This window comes from Mastigoproctus giganteus, chromosome 7 (genome assembly GCF_048544385.1).
Source record: "Mastigoproctus giganteus isolate SK-2022 chromosome 7, ASM4854438v1, whole genome shotgun sequence".
In the NCBI taxonomy this organism is placed as follows: Eukaryota; Metazoa; Arthropoda; class Arachnida; order Uropygi; family Thelyphonidae; genus Mastigoproctus; species Mastigoproctus giganteus.
Window position 1 is genome coordinate 41,966,944 of NC_143581.1, and position 21,814 is coordinate 41,988,757.

Sequence of the window (21,814 nt, forward strand, 5' to 3'; positions counted from 1 at the left end):
TATGTCCTAAGTATTTTTAATAAAGAAATAAAACAGCTCCTTTCTCTCCTCTGCAATAAGCTGAATATTATTTTAAATATTCTAATTACTGTTATATATTTTATTTTATATGAAATTAGATACTGATGTGCCATTTTACTGTTTTCATTTTTTGTAATCTTTATTTTACTTTTATTTAATGGAAACTAAATTATATTACTTATTTTGAAATAACAATGTTTTTGTTTGGCTTCAAAAGAAGTAATAATGACACAGATAAGGGTATATATCTACTTGGTAAACAGCACTGCATATCAAAAGCATGGTAAAAGCCATAATATTGGCATCTTTCAACAAAGTTGGTTGTTAGGATAAGAAGGAAGGTGTGTCAAGTGGGCATGTCTAATGAGCTGTTACTGGCATGCCGCTGTGCGAGTATAATCTGTAGTAGATGAGGGACAAAAAAAAACAGTATGCTCGAAAACTGTGATATGGTATGAAAATGATGATAGATGAATGGAGCGGGAGTTATTGCAACAGCTTATGCAGTCCAATAGGATGGTCACAGTGGTGCAACTAACTGAAGGGCAAATAAGGTAGCCCAAAGGACTTTGCAGTAGGGTTATTTGACAGCCTCTCTGTCAGATGGGGATATCAGACAGCCAACCATCCCTTCCTGACTGCACATCATAGGTATCTGTTCCTTAATACTGTAGTACCATGTGCCACTGTTGGACAACAGATAATTAGAAGGCACAAGTGGTGGTTGGAAGAACAGAATTTCCTTTTGTACCATGTTAAAACAAAAGGGTACATGTGGCAACCACATGCATGGTACAGTGTACAGGCAGGTGGCAGTGGTGTGTTCTAGTCTGGTGAATGCTTTGCTGGGATATCCTAGGTCCTCTAATATGTGTACAAACACATTTAATAGCAGATACCTATTGCACCAACATTTCTGACCAGATAGCTATCAATCTTTGTAAACTATATAAAACTGATGTAACTATATAAAAGTATGCTGTTCCCTGCTAATGAAGTTTTTCAGCAAAATAATGTAAAGCAGAGAATGTGTGCAGGAATGGTTTGGTGAACACACTGAAGATACCCAGCTGTCCTCAATTCCCATTACTTGAATCACATCAAAATCTGTAAGACAGAATTTCAGTCAGATATGCAGCTCTATCACCCACCAATGTGGGACAATTACAGAATGTTATTCAGAAAGCATAATAATCTATATCTCCAGCTGTATTCAACTGTTCAAAATCTAATAGAAGTCCTCATGGATGCTTGACTTATGGTGGCAAATTAGCTCAGTTGGTTAGTGTCATGCTAATAAAGCAAAAGTCATGGATTCGATCCCTTTATGGGCCAGGTTTCTTTTGTTATACTGCTAAATATAATTAACATTTGTATTGATGATTTATTGTAAACTCCACTGACCTGGTGGTTGTGCCAGAGTATAAATATTTTTTTTTTTTTTTTTTAATATTAGGTAGGTGGTCCTATTTTTGGTGTACAGCCTAAAAGAATAATAAATAAATAAATATATGAATGACCTACAAAACAGAAAAATGTCAACCTGCTCACGCTTCTTTACTGCAATGCTAATTAAATTTAATAACAAATGATAAATAAGTATTAATTTACCTGGTGGTTGTGAAGATACAACTGCTACCCAAAAATCAATTGTTTTTTCTTTCTCAAGCTGTTCATAATCCCAAGGTTCTTTTACTTTTACACCACCATTAGGGTCAATACTAATCCAACGACTTTCATTTTCTAATCTGAAAGTTTCCTCTCTGCCACTTTTATCTAGAAAAAACATAACTTTACCAGGAAGGGCTTCGGATTCATTGAATCTGTATGTCTTAGTTGGACGATATGCACGCCTCTTCCTTGACAAGATATTCTCTTTAGTTTTAAGGTCAATGCAACTTATACACTTGGCAGGATAGATACTTACATATGCATGAAAAACTGAACTATATAAACGTGGCTTTCTATTGTCATGAGCTTGTAAAAACAAATGGTACGTCTGAAGTTGTGGTTGTCCTGTAAGAATGATCTTTCCACTCTTTGGAACAATGCTGAAATGTGGATTATTAAATTTGAGATGGTACACAGGATGATCACCATCATTATCAAAAGCTTGAACTACTCCAATAACTGAATATATATTAGTATTTTCAGGGATATTAAAAAGATAGTTTTCCTTTTCAGGAACTGGTGGATTATCATTCACATCGATTACTATTATTTCTACATCTGTAAAAGTACTATCTCCGTCCAAAGTTTTGGCCTGAATTGTCAATTTATACAAAGATTGTGATTCATGGTCAAGGGTAGAAGTAGCTAACAAATGAACTGTTTCTTCTGTGGATGATGAAAATGCAAACAAACCTTTTTCATTTCCATATAAAAAGTGGTAAGTTACATTTTGAAGAGGATCATCTGTAGCAACAAATTCAAGACCTTGAACAGTCGTTCCTGAAGGCTGATTTTCAAATATCTTTCCATAATATTTTTTTTGCTTAAATTTCAGCATTTTTTCTCTGTTTTTAACAAATAATTCTACTACATCACTTGCATTTTTGTAATTACTATTTAAAATCAAAAATAATTTTCTATTTTCTAGATGTGTTACATTCTGTGTAGTTATTAGCATGCCATTGTTCAAAAGAGCAAAACACCTTGTGTACTCATCCACAGAAGAATTAATAGTTTGTCCAGGAAAAAAAGTTTTGATGATATAGCCAGGTTGTGCATCATGAGGAATAACCAGTCTTTCTGATACAGCTGCCACATGAAGTATCTTTAATAAGCTCAATATAAATGTAAACCTTGGTAACTGATAACACAGCATTTTACTGATGTATATGCTAAAAAAATATATCATTTACATTGATGAAGGAATATGAAGGGCCAGTCCTGTCAATTCTTGATGATACCTGTAAAAAAATAAACAAAGCTAATTAAAGATAACTAATAAAATAAATTTAATGAACTTTAGATATGTTGAATTTAACATACTAAGGTTCATCTAAATACAGAATCTAATGAAAGTAGTAATATTCAGCAGTGAATTTTAATGAAGAATTTATTTGTCAATACAATAAAGAAGGGGGAAAAGTGCTAAATATAAAGCATCAGTCACTAAGACACTTCACATCTGATTTCAGGTGGAAATCAATTAAAATATAAACAAAAGCTCTACGTTATACATTTATAAAAATATGCTTCAGGCACATTCAAAGATATTTGAAAATCTTAGAAGCTAACAATTAACAGTTGGTTTATCATCAATCGAATCACTGAGATCAGATATGAGCATCAAGAGAAAAACAAGTCACCAGTCAGAATAAAATGAGCACCAATAACCTTTAACAATGATTTTGCACTCTAAAATAACAAAAGCTTTATGGTAAGAATATGGCATTAAAAATCTGAAAATTTTTAAATTCACATTTTCATTCATTTTAGATGGGAATTTTTGATGAAAATCAGCTTCCTTCAGTCACTTACCATACAGCATGTGTTCTAAGACTATTATCACTAAATAGTTTGGCCACTGTTCACCATTCTGAAAGACTGAAAGCTTAGAGAAATCTGCTCACCAGATTTCTCTAAGCTTTCTAAGGTAGGATCAGAACACAAAAGGCAAAGTATTTGGATCTTGATGAGGTACTCTTGAAAAGGCTAAATGTTCTAGATGTAAATGTTTTAAAAGCCGATTTGTTCGTGCACTGGATGAATACTGAAGATTAAATTTTCCAACAAATGGTTCCAGAAATTTGATTCATCACGAGCGGTGTGCCAGACATGTTTGCCTCTAGGAGAATGGTAGCAAGTGTGATGAAAGTGCAGCAATCAACACTAAAGCTACAAATGAATGGAAGATTTGTTTAAAGGATGTTATGATGACATACAACCAAGACATCTTCAGCATTGATAAAACTGGACTTTTTTTAATTTTTACCAGGTAAAACACTTATTACATTTAAAAGATGTAAAGGCAAAACTTACTACCATTCTCCTAGAGGCAAACATGTCTGGCACACAGATGTTTCCTCTCTTAGTCACTGGCAAAGCCTTAAAGGTTTGAAGACAAATCCAACTCTGTATCGAGCAAACTAGTGGAGTCCAACCACAGCCCGTGATTAATTTTTATACAGCCCATGCATAAAGTGAACTAAAACAGTCTTTTAGAGAGACACCCCACTGAGTGTACAGCCATGCAAGTGTCGAGCTCGACTTTCACTCTGAATTAGTCGGACTCGAGCGTAGATAGCAAGGTTTTTTCCCCCCCGTGACTCGGGTTTTTCGTCCATCAAAATAGGCAAATCGACCAGAGAACATACGCAATTTACTGACAGAATACACAATGACGGCAGATGAATTTAATTATTCGGGTGGCCTAAAACTAATAGTTTGGTTTTTGGTTTGGTAAAGCTCTACTGTATCAAACCTGTGCATGTGGTTTAGTCTGTCATATGTACGGTAAATACAGTTATGTATGTATTAATCTTTTCATATCGTGAAATTCTACTATTTTGATATAACTTGTTCATTGTATTGAATTAAAAAAATCCTCAAAAATGTTCCAAAAGAGGAAAATCGATTTTAAGTGTCGTCTTCTTGATCAAAGGTGGACTGAAGACTATTTCTTTATTGATTACCACGAAAAAGCAGTGTGTTTGGTACATAAGGAGACTATGTGAGTTTTCAAAGAATATACTTTAAAACGACACTATGATTCCAGGCATAAATCTTATGATCAACATAAAGGAGTGTTGCAAAGAGCAAAGTGTTCAGAGTTACAAAACAAATTACGAAAACAACAAAACACACTGAAAACGTATTGGTCAAGAAATTTATCTGCTGTAAGTGCCAGTTATCAAGTTGCACATTTGATCGCTTTTGAAAGTAAATCATTCAGTGATGGTGAATTTGTTAAGCATTGTTTGTTAAAAATTGAAGAAAAATGTGTACGGAGAAACGAACAATGACACAAGACATTTGTCTCAACAAACAATTATGTGAAGAGTAGAAGATATTGGAAAGAATTTGTTCAAACTTTTGGAAAACATAAAACAAATTAAATATTTTGGTTTGGCACTGGATGACAGTACTGATGCAAATGACACAGCCAAACTCCTTATCTTCATAGCTGGAATTAATGATAATTTTGTGCCAAAATTATCATTAATTTTGAAGACTTAGCTTACCTACAGAGTATGATGAAACAACTGTAGGTGAAAATCTTTTTGAAAATTTTTGCCAATCTATTGAAAAGTTAGGATTAAATATTAAAAACCTAGTAGGAGTCACAACTGGAAGTGCAAAAAATATGACTGTTAAAAACATTGGGCTTATGGGTAGAATAACCATGAAAATGATAGATATTGGAGCTGAAACTCCGATTGGAATTCCCTGCAACCTCCAACACATTATGAATGTAGCTATTTCAACTGTAAATTTTACATGATCACATGGCCTTAATCACCGAACGTTTTACGGTTTCTTTCAGAAATTAAAGCCGAATACGAAGATGTAATTTTACATAGTGCAATGAGATGCCTTAGTCGTGGCAAAGTATTACATTGGTTCTTTAAACTACGTCATGAAATTGATATAACAGAAAAATGAAAACCAATAAAACAACTATCAAATATGGAGTAGATGCTTGACCTTGAAATTCATACAGACATTTTTAGTAATTTAAATGCTCTTAATTTAAAACTACAAGGGAAAGGAAAATTAATCTGATTTGTTTGGTGACATAAAATCATTTCAGAATAAGTTATTATATTAATCCCAAATTGAGCAAGACAATTTAGTTCACTTTGAATGTTGTATCGAGCTAAAGGAGAAACATTTCCAAAGAATCGTTGCCTTTCATTATTACAATTACTTTTTTGACGAGTCTGAAAGTCGATTTGCTGATATAAAATCCCATGAAAAAGTCATCAGCTTGTTTGAGAACCCATTTGTTTCCATGAAAAATACAATCCCAGCTTGCAACTTGAAATTATTGATCTTCAAGCCAAAACATGGTTCCAAAATAAGTACAGGCAACCCCCATATAACACAGTTTCGCTCTAACATGATTGTTGATAAAGTGCACAGTACTTATATAACACGGTTAGGGAACTGGGGCAAACTTTGCATAACACGGCATTTTTAAGCTTTTGTGAGGGGAGAACTCTGCTATTATGTTGGATGTAATTTTTAAACATTCCATTCTTTTCTGTGAATCCCCACTTTGGCTCGCTAATCGTTAAGCAAAAAAAAAATATATATATATATATATATTGGGAAATCACCGTGTTAAATTCTGCACTATTGAACTTGTGCTTGTAAACTTGAGGAAAAATCTAGATTTCAAAGTTTTATTACTATTGGACAACGTGCCAGGCCATCCAAACGTTGAAGTAATGGTCCTACCACCTAGTGCAACTTCTTTAATTTATCCATTAGATCAAGGCATTATATCTACCTTTGAAACTCATTACATCAGAAAATCGTTACAATAGATTCTGGAAAAAAAATTTATTCCGAATTGACTGATGAAAAATTTAAGTGATGAAGGCATGGAAACATTTTTCAATTGTGTTCTGTATCGCTCAAAGAAGTAAAACCATCAACATTAAATTCGCGTTGGAAAAATGTATGGCCAGATTCAGTTCATTCAGGAAATATGATCGAAACGACAGAAAACTGAATCAGTGCAATAAAGTGTTCACTGTCTAATGGCCCCAGGGGGTTTTCCCCATCTCCGTGTTGTGTACTGTTTGTGAAACACAGAACACTGAAGGCCAGAGATTTTAAAAAATGTAAGGTATATGTTTATGTTGTGTTGTTCCTCTGACCTTTTAGCCGCTGGGCCCCTAGTGGGACCCTTTTGGGGCTAAATGCCACTTAGCCCCGAGGAGACAGGTCAGGCATAGAGGGATCGCATTAGAAGTACTCTGGCAGGCCATGCCACCTAATTTCCTAAGATTTCAGTGGCAAGGGCCTAAAAAAAAAAAAAAAGTGCACATTCAGTTAGAGTAGGGGTGAAGACTGAAGAAGGCGGAACAGATAGAAGTATGGGGATGATAGGGAAAGCAACCCCAGAAAGGTCAGTGGGAACTGACCCCACCAGGAGAAAAAGGTGGTGGCAGGAAGGGGGAGGAGACAACCTGTCCACTCCCTCCCCCTACCAGGAAAGGGTGGTTTAAAGTGAACCAAGTTAGGGCACCCGGTTCAGAATGTCAAGTGGCCAAGAAAAGCAGTTGGTATCTAGTGGCATCACAGTGGCATTGTCAGTCTTCATCTAGGAGATTGTCTTATTGGTCACATCCATGAGAGTCAAGTCTAGTAGTAGCATTAGCATTAGTAGAGGCATTTGATGCAAGAAAGCAAGCTTATGCAGCATCAGCCAAAAAAAAATAATAAATAAATAAAGTAAAATAAATAAATAAAAAATAACCACTTCACCCCTCTTGTTCGTTCGAAATACCTGTCCAGCTGAGCCTTAAACTTATTTAGGCTATCAACTTCCACGACAAGGGATGGAAGTCTGTTCCACCTACCAACCACCCGCTGGCTAAAGGCAAATTTCCGCACATCTATCCTACATCTGTCTTTCCTCAATTTGAATTTATGCCCTCTCAGGTGATTATTCTGAGCAAGAGGAAGAATCCCATCAGCATTGAACATGCTCAAACCATTCAAGGCTTTGTACACCTCTATCAGATCACCTCGCTGGTGCCTAGTCTCCAGACACTGTAATTCGCAAAACTTAAGCCTTTCTTCGTAAGAGCACCCCTTTGTTCCATTCACTAATCTTGTTGCCCTTCTCTGTACTCGTTCCAGCAGCTCTACATCCTTCTTGAAATGAGGCCTCCAGGCCTGTATACAGTACTCTAGGTGTGGCCTGTATACGAACCTTTTGTCTTTCGTAGGTTGTCTTAATTTGTGGGTCGTTTCTATTCAGAGGTTTTGGAACATTCCAGTGGTGGTTCCTGGGCAAGTTGTTCTTCACTTGGTAGTTATCTTTGGTGGGTGACATCTTTGGAAAATGTATGGCAGTTCACATCAATGATGGTAATGCTGGTCAATCAGTGCAATAGTAGAAATTGCTAAGTCAGTAGGAGGGGAAGATTTTGATGCTATGACTACTGAAGCCCTTGTGGATAGCACAGATGGTAGAATCACCATCCTTCCCACACCGGGTGGAAACGACCTAAGTTCGAATCCCATCAATGACGGAGGAATTTTTACGGGTCTTTTTCACAATGTGGCTGAGTTACTCGGTCTCAGGCGAGGTTGGCATGGTTTCTTTTCCCGAAAACTCAGGTTTTTCGTCCAGCAAAATAGAAAATTGACCCTGGAACACACACAATTTATATACAATATACACAGAGCAACATGGCCTTAGCCTAAAAAAAAAGTATGATTACTGAAGACATTCAAGAATTACTGGTAGAAAAAGAGGCTGGCGAAGCAAATTTGGTTAAAATGGTATCGGAGGCAAATCAAATAAATTCAGAGGATGACATTGCAGATGAAAATTCTGAAGTCCCAAATTTTACACTAAAAAGCATAGGGGAAGGCAGAAAGTTAGCCAAGCAACTAGAATATTATTTTTTGAATGCAGATTCTTTGACTGAAAGGAGCAAAATTCAAAAGGGAGCTTCAAAAATACTTAGTTCCATACAATGAAATTTACAAAGTTCTATCAAGCAAAAGCAAAAACAACCCAGATTAATGATTTTTTAAAGAGAGCAGAAAATACATGAAATCTAGAATGGTGTATTTTCATTAGTTTTGTTAACATTGTTGCATTTTTGTTAGTGTTTGGAATGTAATCACCCTTTTTGTGATTACATTCTTGTGATCACGAGATTTTATGGGAACCTGACTACCCTGTTATACGAGGGGTACCTGTATATTGACTGCGAAAATAAACTACAGTACTTTAATTCTACAAGGCTCTTCCATCTGAAGATTTTCCCCTAATAAAATAAAATGCCACGAAAATGGTTACTTTGTTCAGTTCAATGTATGTTTGTGAGCAAGTTTTTTCATGCATAAAATCAAATAAATATTTAAAAAGAAACAGAATAACAGACGAGCATCTTCATTCTGTATTAAGAATTGGGGTCAAAAATTTTCAACCAAATTTTTGCCTTAATCATCTCATTAAATGTTTAAGTTTTGTTCAGTAAATGTATTCAGTAAGTGTACATTGTACTTAATAAAATATTTTGAATATTTTAAATTTTAGGGTATCATTATATTTATTGATTCGCCTTAATATTGAAAAGCAGTGATCCTTTTCAGGTTGTAAAATTTCTCAAGTGACCATTTAAAAGCAAAAGTAACATATTTAAAAAAAAAAAAAGTAAGGCATATTTTTATACTTCTATAAATCACTGATATAGAGTCGTTACACATAAAAGTATTGAAAATTTGCATTTTTTTATATAATATATACATATTATGTAGCCTGAAAATAAAAAACGGTAACATGAAAATAGACTTTCTTTTACATGTAACAAGATATGGAAAATGTAACACACTAATTTTTCTCGAATCACTCTGTGCGGCCCATGAAACAAATCTAACTTTGAATATGGTCCCCATATGGGAAAAGGTTGGACACCACTGGAGCAAACCAAAAGGTTTGGATACCATCAAAAATCTATGAAGAATATATCAGAGAATTAAATCACAAGATAAGTAGGGGGAATAGGAAAACTGGGTCGGCATAGAGATCTTTATTACTTCAAGCATGAAATAATGCTGTGTACTTATATATATATGCATATTTTATGTATCTTTGTTGACTTTTTAAATTTTATTTCCTGTTTGGTTGGCATCAGCAAGCATATCATGTTTACCTTATTCCCAACCAGAATAACGGACATTTATAGTTTTTAAAAATTTTACCTAGGAAGTATTTATAATATGATTTGCTATTACTAAATGACTCATCTTACAGACTATCTGAACTTTTAACTTTTATATTTATGCATTTTAAAACCTTAAAAAATAATGATATCTGTCTAATTCCTGCTTGCTGAACAGAATCCTTTTTTGGATTAGAAAACTTACTAAATAGGCCATTCCTTTGGGGCATTTTCAAGGTTAAAAAAAGAAAGGAAACAGGAAAGTAAACTTAATCTTTAATGCAATTTTTATTTTAATATAAAATCAGAATATGAACCAAAAATTCTGTAAATACTAAAATAGTGATTCAGAGCATTATGATTATATTTTTAGTAATTTCATTGGTGAAATGAAGTAGATAAAGTTACATAAAATTAATGTAGTGGTCACAGACATTACAGACTTTTTAGCTCGATTCTGCATTAGCTTGACTGCAGTTGGGATTATCCTGTTTAGGATCATCTGGATGCATTGTATTCTGATTCAGTAAGTCTGGTTAAGAATCCATTTCTCTACTAACAAAATGATAAAAAGGTCACAAGAAACATGTAAAAAAGGCACAGATCACTTGTTGAAGAAACACAAAACCATGTTTTATGGCTGATGCTCATGTAACCTGCATACTACCACAAGTGAACAGAAATGACATGGCATAGGCATGCCAAATCTATAGCAGAGAGATAAAAACAAGCAGGTGCCCCTATGTCGCTTACTTGGCTTGCCTAGTTTGTAAATAATTTGTTGTAACACTCGTAGCATGAGGCCCTTGCCCTAAACTTACTCGAGTTTATTCCAATAATTAACGGCTCACTACTAAAAGAACCCCTCCTACAATCAAGTCTAAATAAATCTCTTTTCCCATAATTTTAATTCACCAACCCTAATTCAAGAATCATTTATAGCAGTAAAAATTTCACCTGCCTCATTTTACTTTTTCCTCTCAAAGCATAGACTTCAATCAGGTTTATTCTCAAGTACCCAAACTGATTCAGAGACTTTCTTTGTATTTGTACAATTTTGCAGATGCTACCAAGTGGATTGCTGGTCTTTTGATGTTTTTGTACATGCAGTCTCCATTGCTTGCCTTATATAGTGGAATTATATAAGTCAATTATATAAGCAAATGTACAATGAAGCATTGATAGCACATCAGGGACACTCCTTGCTGTCTGTGTACACTGCATGGAGAACTATGTGTCTGCCCATATCATAATCTCCAAATCTCTTTACTCTCTACTGATTTTAATTTAACTCCACTAAGTGTATAAGTTAGTATCAGTATTGGCAACATTATGCAAGGAAACAATGTATATACAGTACCTTCAAATAATTTTTTCAAACCTTCCTTAAACATATTCAGACTACCCACTTCCACAACATTAGGAGCAAGTTTATACAAAAAAAATGCAAATTCCTGCACCTCTATTCTACGACCATCATTTTCCAGTTTAAATTTATGCCCCTCCCCTTTTGTATTTCATCTCAGAAAGAGTAAAGATGGTATGAGCATCATAGTTTACTTACTTTTTAAAGACCTAGACACTTCAGTAAGGTTCAACGCACCATGCAGATGCCTAGTTTCCAGAGATTGCAATTTACAGAACCCAAATCTTTCTTGGAAAGAATATCGTTTCGTGCACATATCCAATATCGTTCATCTTTCTGTGCTCATTCAGATATATCTATGTCCTTCTTAACATGAAGTTTCCAATACATGTATGCATGATTCCTGATGTGGCCTATTGCTAACTACTGTTATATATATATACACAATAGGATGCGAGCACTTCTTTATCCTTGTGGCTGATGTTACTATATATATCATCAACATAACCCGATGAGGTGTTCCAGCAGCCTGTTTGCACTTCAGAAAGAATTTCATGTCAGACTATACAGTTATTACCTTTAATCTTTTTCATACACTGCTTTGAGTTTGGTACCACTGAAATGTATGTTATTCTGCAATTATTGCTACTCAAATGTACATTTATCACTGTTATATCTCAATTACCATTTTACAGCCGATCTTCTTAATCTAGATCCTATTTCAATAGCATACCCTGATTATTATTATTAACCATTGTGCCCACCATTGTATTTTCAACAAACTTGAAATATTGACATCAGTATCAATAATAAACATTAAAAACAGTAATGAGCCCAACACTGACTCTGTGGAACTCCACTCATTGCATTAGTTCATGAGGGCAGTGGTTATTTATAAACTCCATTTTTTCTCCTGCCACTTAACCATCCCTTTAGCATATATGACTGTTGCATTCAAGGGTAAAGGGAAGGGATTTTATTTTTGTACACAAAAATAAATTCCTTTACCTTTACCCTTGAATGCAGTTATTTCTTTTCATAAATAAGCAGATGATTTCCAAATTACTCTTTGTATACAGTTATTTTGTGATAATTTCATAAAAAAAAAGTGGCTAACCAGATATGTGAAGCATGATCTCCCTTTAACAAACATCATCATCATTCTTCTCTTTCTTGGTGATTCCTTTCTACCTCTCTCTCTCTCTCTCTCTCTCTCTCTCTCTCTCTTAGGGTAACTTTGGAATTTTTTTTTTTGGCTGGTGCAGCATAAGCCTCAGGCTTCCTTGCACCGTATGGCTAATAATAATAATAATGATGATTGTGGGGGGGGGGCAAGATGAGCAGGTGCCAGTATCTTGACAACAGCTGCCACAGTTAAGTGCTCCCATTTTGTGTATCATGAGACTACCGTAGCTGGCCCAACAGTGACAAAACAACCAGCCAATTGTCACATGTGGGATAGCCATGTCTGCTTGACACCCATTGATGAGTGTCACCTGTCTCATAACACAGCAGTAAAGCACAGTGGTCCAGCTAAGCCAAGCCCAATAAAATGTAGGTTTAGAAACATCAATACCCTTGTGGATAATGAGCAGGAGCGTGTTATCCAATAGGCAAAAGAGACATCTGCCGAGGGCCCCCAAAATCACTGTTTGAAAAACTCACTGTTGTTTTTTACTAATATTTTTAAGTGATTTTTATTGGAAACTGACTTTCCACCTGAAGGTCAACGAACTTGAAGATTAATTTGAAAATTACATTTTCTTCTAAAATGGTTTTAGAAATTTTGATAATTTTATATTTACTTCTTCCTTAAATAGTTCAGTTAATTGAAAAAGTAAAGATAGCCTTGTATAGAACCAGCGCCACTGACAGCCTTATGCTTAAGGGTGTTCCCACGTAGAATGCAGGTGACCGCTTATCTGGAACTAGCAGTGAAATGTAGCTAAAGCTTCTCACAGTCTATGATAATAGCCCAAATTTAAATTTATTAAGATTATTACTATATTTAATACCACTCATATACCATGTGAAATTAATAATATACTTTATTAAGCCTAAAGGTGATGTTTCAAGGCATCTTGTCGAATGGTCTGATGATGGGTATCGGCAAGATGCCTAAAAGGTCACATTAATGTACAGTGGTTTATGCGAATGTTTAATAAACTATATTATTAATTTCACATGGTATATGAGTGGTATTAAATATAGTAATAATCTTAATAAATTTAAAATCGTTCATCTGCAAAAATATTTTTCCCTTCCACTTTCAATTATTTCGGTGCACATTCCGACGAACATTTTATCGAAATGTCCTGCGATGGGCATTAGTAAACCACTCACTCCCCCTTTTTACTCCATAATTATTTATCTCTTGATAAGTTTTCACCTGAATATTACTAGACACCCACTGAATTGCAGGTGGGGTTGATTGGCAATTTAGTGGTCAATTTTAGTTTACCCAAGAGCTAAATGGATTAATGTTCTACAATTCAGTGGCACCCGTAAACCTACCCAGTCGCATACCGAGAAGTTGCACTGCTCACCTGTTTGTGTTCATAGCCAGATATGCTGAATTAGATTAAACTATATTGTATCAGTAGAATTGCATTAAAGGTTCTTTTGCTGATTTTATGAACTAGCTATATATATGATAGGTTTTTTTTTTCATTCCTGGGGGAGAGATCCCTATAAAGAGCTCTGACAATATATCATTTATAATGTAAACACAGTTAATCATGTAAAAAACTAATGCTTTTAATTTACACAGAGTTTAATTATGAGCAAACAGCCTAATATCAACAGCTTTGCGAAGCTAGAATTATATGAATTTAATACAAGCAAGATACTGGCATTTTTGCCTCATCATTCAACTCAAGTTTACTGCAAAATGGCTACATAATGTGTTCATTTTAGAATTACATATTTTATGTAAAATGGCATGCTTCAGAAGAATTATTTTTTATCTGTTATTTTATAAATATTTTTATGCTTAGTTAGCTCCTTTAATCTACCAGCACATAATACAGCAAATCTTAAAAATAAACCAGAAGTTTTAGAGGATGACTTCATAAATAAAGTACAATTAAGATGACAATAGAATGAAACTGCATAAATCTGATAAGAAAATTTTCAGGGCAAAACATCACAGCTGATGTTAATCTCAAAGAACTAATCAAAAATTAACATGGACATACAATCGGTGTCCAGCATCTCAACTTGAAAAATCCAATAATCCAGAATCTGAGCAGGTCAGCCAAATTGCATAAATAAATATTTGAAGGTTAATCATTTATGACTACGTTATACTACATGACAATTGTGGTCAATTTATTAGGTATTCACCATAATTCAAGAAACTGACCTTGATATAAAATAGGTACTTTGCATCTGTTTTTTCCCTTCCCCAAACTTACCAAAGCTGTTCTGTTGTCCACTGATGTGTTATAATTACAGGAGGACAAAAAAGTTGTGCCATGGAAGTTTTTTTTGGCAGATAATACATTTCCCCACAGAAACATTATAAAAAGGGATCAGGTCCCAAGCTAGCTCAAAAGCTTCTCTAACTTTTCTAATTAAATATGTGATTAATTTGTGGGATGGAAATTTTGTTGGAAGGTTACAGGACCATATATTATTTTTGAGCAAAATTAGTGAATCAACAGTAATTAAAAAAGTTTTTCAATCTTGCAAGTCTTACATAAAGCATTTCAATTATGTTTACAGACCTGTTAATTAATCAGGGAAAAAAATTCAAAGGTCATTCATTTATGACTGCATTATACTCTAATATTGGGTGGCCAGTTCATTTGGCACATGCCCATCATCCAAGGAATCAACCCCCTATCAGAGGGGGTTGATTTGATTCTGATTTGATTTTTTACAATAATTTTACTCTGGCACTAGGACAATACAGTAAAAATTCACTAATTTGGACTCCTCTATAATTCAGACTTTTTTTTTTTTTTATATGTATGTACCTTATTAATAGAGAACAAAAATTTCCCTAAACGAATATTTAATGATACAATTATGAACATTAGAATGAGTTCACAATCTCTTTGTAATTGCAGCATCTGCAGACCAGGTGAGGTGATCTGAATGAGGTGTTAAGGCTTTGAATGGATTGAGCAAGCTCAATGCTAATGGAATTCATTTTGCTCAGACCACACCTGAGGGAGCACATATTCAAATTGAGGAAGGGCAGTTGTGGAATAGATGTGTGGAAGTTTGCCTTTAGTCAGCAGGTGGATGATTGCTGGAACAAACTTCCATCTGTTGTTGTGGAAATTGATAGTTTAAATAAATTTAAGGAAAAACTAGACAAACTATTGGAGGGGATGAATAGGTGAAATGGGAGGGGTTTTTTTTGGCTGATGTTGTACAAGCTTGCTTTCATGCATCATTTGCCACTGCTAATGCTCAAAGACAAAATCATTCTTTAAGGCATGATTACTGTTAGATAATGCCCCTGTACATCCTGCCAATGAAATTTTATCAGATATCTTTTCTTACCATTCAGTGCTATAGCTCTCAATCTATGATCAGGGAGTCAAACATTTATATCAAAGAAAACAATTGAAGGCCATTTGACTTTTCCTGAAGATTCTGAGAAGAGAAGAAAACCCCTGACCAATTTTAAAAATAATAACACAAAAAGGACTATTTACAACTGATTAGCAAGTTAGAAAGAAGCAAAACAGAGTACAGTAATAAGTGCACAGAAAAAAAAATTTACTAAATTATGTTCTACTTTATTTAGATGGAATCACAGATAAAGTCAAAACACTTTTCGTACAATTAACAAAAAGGATATTAATTTGGAAAGAAAGAGAACGTGGCAAGAAAATGAAATAGCAACATCATTTCAAAGGGAAAAATCATGTACACAGAACACATGTGACCACTACCATTTCAGGGTTGCCACCTAGATAGAAGTTACTCATTACTGAAATATCCCACTTAAAAGGAATACATGTTTTGAGATCAAAGTAAGCATCTCTATTTTGTTGAAATTAAACATAAAAAAGGCACTGAAGTAGATGGATCTATCCAATTATATTAAGGAAGGCAGCAAAGGAGGTTCCTGTGGACTAGAGATGTACAAATAGATCCATACAAGGGGAGGATGAAAGGGTATATGATTACAGACCAGTAATCATGTACATGATTAATTACAGACCTGTCAGTTTAACTTCTGTTCCAGGAAAAATTGTCGAGCCACTGCTTAAAGAAGTAATGCGGGACCACCTAAACAGGAGAGGATTTGTTAAAGGGCAATCTTGTGTGATCGATTTGACTGGATTCGATATAATGCAGTTAACCAAGGAACTGGATGAAAAAAATAATTTTGATATCATATACTTGAATTTCAGGGAAGTTTTTGATTCTGTTGCACGTAAAAGACTGCTATACAATTTGGAGCAATACAGCATTAAGGGCAAGATACTGCTATGGATAAAGGGTTGGTTGAGTGAGAAAAGATAGTGATTATCACTGGACACTGCTCTTCATGGATAAATGTTAATAGTGAAGTATCACAGAGTTCAGCTTTGGGTCCAATGTTTTCTGTATTTATTAATAATAATGAAGGTATATCAGGCTTAATGTCTAAGTTTGTGGGTGATACAAAGTTTGGCAGGGTGGTAAATCAAGGTATGCTACTGCAACAAGATCCAAAAAAATTAGGCAGATGGGCTGAGAAATGGAAACTGAGGTTTAACAATGACAAATCCAAAGTACTGCATGTAAATAGCAGCAATTCCATATTAATGTACTGGCTGTGTGATACTACACTCAGGGAAGTGGAACGTGAAAAATATCTGGGGGGTAACTGCGTAGCCAGATATGAAGTTCTCTGAACAGAGCAAGCTGCCAGGGCAGCTCATGGAGTTTTATCAGTGATACACAGGAATTTTGCAATGGTTATACATCTTGAGTACTGTATACAGGTCTGGAGGGCAGATTTCAGGTTAGATGTAGATCTGCTGAAACAAGTGAAGGGAACAAAAGTGTGGTCTTACCAAGATAGGCTTTAGTTCTGAAAACTGCAGTACCTGGAAACTAAGCACCCTGTGAGATGATCTGATTGAGGTGTTTAAGGCTTTGAATGGTTTCAGCAAGCTCAATGCTGTTGGCATTCTTCTCTTGTCCAAGACTACACACAACAGGGCATAAATTCAAATTGAGAAGGATGGTTGCAAGATAGATGTGTAGAGGTATGCCTTCGGCCATCAGGTGATTGACTGTTGAAACAAATTTCCATCTATTGTTGTGGAAGCAGTTAGTTTGAATTAATTCAAGAACTAGACAAATTATTAGAGGGGATGGAGAGGTCATGTAGGTTTTTTTTTTGGATCATATGCCACTATTACTACTAATAATAATAATAAGAATAATAATATTGGCTCCCTCAAATGAATCTTGTATCTCAAAGCAAAATGTCACCTATAAGCCACTAGTTGATCATATAAACATATTTTTACCACCACTCCACATAACATTAGGTCTAATGAAGAATTTTATAAAAACTGGACTGGAACAGGGATGGCTTTTAATATTTAAAGCTAAAGTTTGCATCAATAATGTCAAAATCATAGGTGTATTTGTCAGTCTTCAGATCAGAGAGTTACTGAAAAATGAATCTTTTGAAACAGTGTTAAATCTTCAGGGCCAGAAACTTAAGAAATCCTACAAAGGAGTTTGCAACCATTTTCCGGCAACAGAGCAGGAATCGATAAAATCTTGATTGAGAATTTATTACAAGCCTAACAAAATCTCAGTTGCAATATGTCTCTTTCCAATTTAGAGAATTTTTACATTTTAATGATGAACGTAATCAATATTTTCATCAAGATATTGCTAGCATGGTTATTTTTTATTTGTTATTTGGTTTTTTTTTTAGGAGCATTAGCAACTAAGGCCATATTGCTCCGGGATATGCGGTGGTCATTCCCTGAATGACCATATTGCTAGCATGGAAAAATGTTACGAGGGAAGGTGGAAGCCCAGTATTCTGGCATACTATCAGTGAACATTAATCATAAAAGCTCCCATTCACTACAAAAGGATGCTGTTTGTTGCAAAACTTGTTAAAATTTCATTAAAAGTTAAAATATGCATAACCATCATCCCTATCTATATCTGGGGATGCTAGGCAACATTTGGCTTGGTTCAGCTCTTCAAATACCATGAGATGTACCATGTTTTGGAAGAAAAAAAATTAAATTCTTATATTATATTGTCTAGTTCAAATGCACAAGTTAAAATTCCATCAATGACACAAGACAATTTTATGGGCTTTCTTCACTCCATGGCTGAGTTACTCAGTGTCACACACAGATAGCAAAATCCCCTCCCCCACAAAAACTTGGGTTTTTTCACCCAGCTAAACTTGTAAATCAACCAGAAAACACACACACAATTTATGGGTGGATGGGTTAAAAAAAAAAAAAAAAAAAAACAACAACAATTATATGCCATCAAGATTGCTCACCTTAATTAAGAAATTAATTTCAACTTAATAGACACGTTATATTTACTCAAAATATAATTTTAAAAAATCTGATAAAAGAAATATTCTACAAGTTAAATTAAACTTTAAGCCAAATAACAGTGCACGCCTCAGGTGACCACTACTGTGTTGTTCTCACTTGCAAAGAATGTAAGGAGTCTACACTGTGCAAATAACATTTACACAAAGGGAATCTCTATTCTGCTGATAAAAATTAAAATGAAAAAAAAAAAAAAAAAACTGGACACATCACATAAAAAAAAGGCTTCAGAAGCATTTGTCCCATAGTTCTTAAAGTGGTTAAGATTACGATAAACTAATATGTAACATAAAATAATTTATAATTCTTCAACTGTTTTAATCCCACGTCTGGTAATGCCATCTTAGTAATAAATCATGCCTCCCACACCTAACACAGGAAAATGTTTCCATATTACTACAAACGGCAGGAATTGCGATTGGTTGTCACTGGGTATGATAATCATTTGTGATCACACGATTAACAGCAAATCGACAAACGAAAGTTACAATTAATTCTCAATTACCTATCATTATTTATTAACAATTATATAACAAAACAAAATATTAGCAAGTTCGACCTTTGACCGTTATCGCCGTGAAGTGCAATATCAAGAAGGAAATAGAAATTACTTACAAATAACCATGACCCAGCTTATGACAAAGAGTGTGCTTAAGACAGACATTATAAATTCGATCATATTCATTTATCCTAACACATATAAAGCAATATAACCGGTAATGTTAACAAATGAAAATTAAAGGGCTCTCATATTTCCAACTACTTACTTGAATAACGGCTAATACAACGGGTTTCGGGGCAAGTAAAAGCGATTGAAATATATTTTTATATTACATACCTAATTTATTTATTTTTTTTTTACTTTAACACGTACTCAATATTTAATAGCAATAAAATATATAGAACTTAATAAGCTATAACATAAACTAAGGCAAGCATTCACGAAAAACATGGCGGACTGGACAGGGTCAAGCAAAGCACGAAAACGACCATAGCTTACCGTAATTAACCGACTGTCATTTCCCATGCATGCAGCAGCATTGTCAAACTTCATAAAATTTAAAAAACATATATATGACCTCATGAAAGCCAAATTTATGTTTAAATACTCAAAAGATATTAAAGTTTTTAATAATATTTTGACAGCATTTTATTTTTATAAAGAAATTTTAATTAAGCTATTGCACTCAAAACAATGAGGGGATATCTCAGTCATATTCTGCAACACAATCCATGTTTTATATTAATTATGTTCCGTACGTTCGAAAATTATCCCATCCTAAAAGATTAATGTATTGTGTGTTAAGTACCAAAACAAATAAGGTATGTTTATATTGCGCCTGTAAATTGCATGTATTCTGTGGTAGATATGCTGCTTGCAGGATGAAAAAAAAAAAACAGAGTTTCCGAGAGGAAAACCTTGCTAACCTCTCCTATGACCGGATAACTCATCCACATTGGGAAAGAGGCCCGTAAAAAGTCCTCATGGGATTCGAACACATATCTTTACCATCTGGTGTGAGGTGAAGGACAACGATTATTTCAACTGTGCTGTCTGAGAGACCCGTAAATGGGTTAGCATTATCCGAAAAATATGGGACGTCAATACAATTGGGTAAGGGTATGTTAAGCGCCAAAGCAACTAATGTAATGAGGACTCAGTATATTAGGTCTGTAAACAACATGTATTCTGTGGTGAGTTTGCAGAACGAGAAAACGGAGTTTCCTTCCAGGAGATAAAACCTTGACCACCCACACCTAGTCGGAGCTTGTCCAAGTTGAAGGAAAAAATTTTCCTTCCATCAGTGACATTGATTATAATCAAGGCCCCCCCCCGCGCCAAATAGAAGACGGTTATTGTGTTGTTGTTGTTGTTCTTGTAGGGTTTTAGGAGCATCAGTGTCTAAGGCCATATTGTACATGGCATGTGTTCTGAGGTAAATTTTCTGTTTGGCGGGAAGAAAAATCCGAGTTTCCAGGAGAAAAACATGCCATCCTCGATTGACCCCGACTAACCCAGGGGCTTACATCTGGTGAGGCTTGGACTTGGCACACCCAGGGTCCTGAGCTGGGTATCATCATTCTTCTCTTTCTTGGTGATTCCCTTCTCTCTCTCTCTCTCTCTCTCTCTCTCTCTCTCTCTCTCTCTCTCTCTCTCTCTCTCTCTCTCTCTCTCTCTCTCAGGGTAACTCGGAAATTTTTTTCCGCCGGTGCAGCATAAGCCTCGGGCTTCCTCGCACCATATAGCTAATAATAATAATAATAATAATAATAATAATAATTCAGCCACCTCGTGAAAAAGGCCAATAAAAATTCCTCACGTTATCGACGGAACTCGAACTCAGGTCTTTTCCACTGGGAGAGGAAACGGTGGCGATTCTACCAAATGTGCTACCCACAAGGGCGAGGGTCTTTATAATCGTTGTGCTGTCTACAAGGGTACAGCATATAAGAAGGTTGTTATTTTTGTTATTGTTGGGTTTTAGAACATCAGCGACTAAGGCTATATTCGTCCATATATGATGTCCGTATATTGCGTGTGCGTGTGTTCTGAGATCGATTTCCTGCTTACTCGGCGTAAAACCTGAGTTTCCAGAAGAAAAACCATGCTACCCTAATCTGAGGTCGACTAACTCAAAAAGGCCCATAAATATTCCTCTTGTCATCGACTGGACTCGAAACCAAGTCTTTTCCACGAGTTGTGGGGTCGTCGGCGATTTTACCAATTGTGCTGCCTATTACGGCACATAAGAATGCGGTTAAATACAATGGAAAATGTGACAATGTACAGTAAGAAGGATACACAGCCTTTGGAATGGTCAAGAGATTGAGTTTGTTTGTTTCTTTATTTCTTGTTTTTGAATATTAGTAATGGAAACTGAAGATGTGATGGATCAGTTTATTGCCCACAAACTACTGTAATTTATGATTCGTTGAAACTTTTGCAAAAAAAAAAAAAAAAAAAAACACCTGCCTTTCCGGTATGTAATGTCTGCGACACGAATCACAAATTT

The 21,814-nt window shown here is 35.0% G+C and overlaps 1 protein-coding gene across 1 annotated transcript in view; it reads right to left on the bottom strand.

Moving 5' to 3' along the window:
• Nucleotides 1-19,634, bottom strand: part of LOC150082844 (neural-cadherin-like) — a 500,869-nt gene extending 481,235 nt beyond the window's left edge. Inside the window, exons 1-2 of the mRNA XM_090377625.1 lie at nucleotides 19,568-19,634; nucleotides 1,633-2,933 (exon numbers count right to left, since the gene is read on the bottom strand). Of these exons, the coding sequence (XP_090233751.1) occupies nucleotides 1,633-2,881 (1,249 nt within the window). The 5' untranslated portion in view covers nucleotides 2,882-2,933; nucleotides 19,568-19,634. The remainder of the gene's footprint in view (nucleotides 1-1,632; nucleotides 2,934-19,567) is intronic.
• Between the last annotated feature and the right edge of the window lie 2,180 nt (nucleotides 19,635-21,814).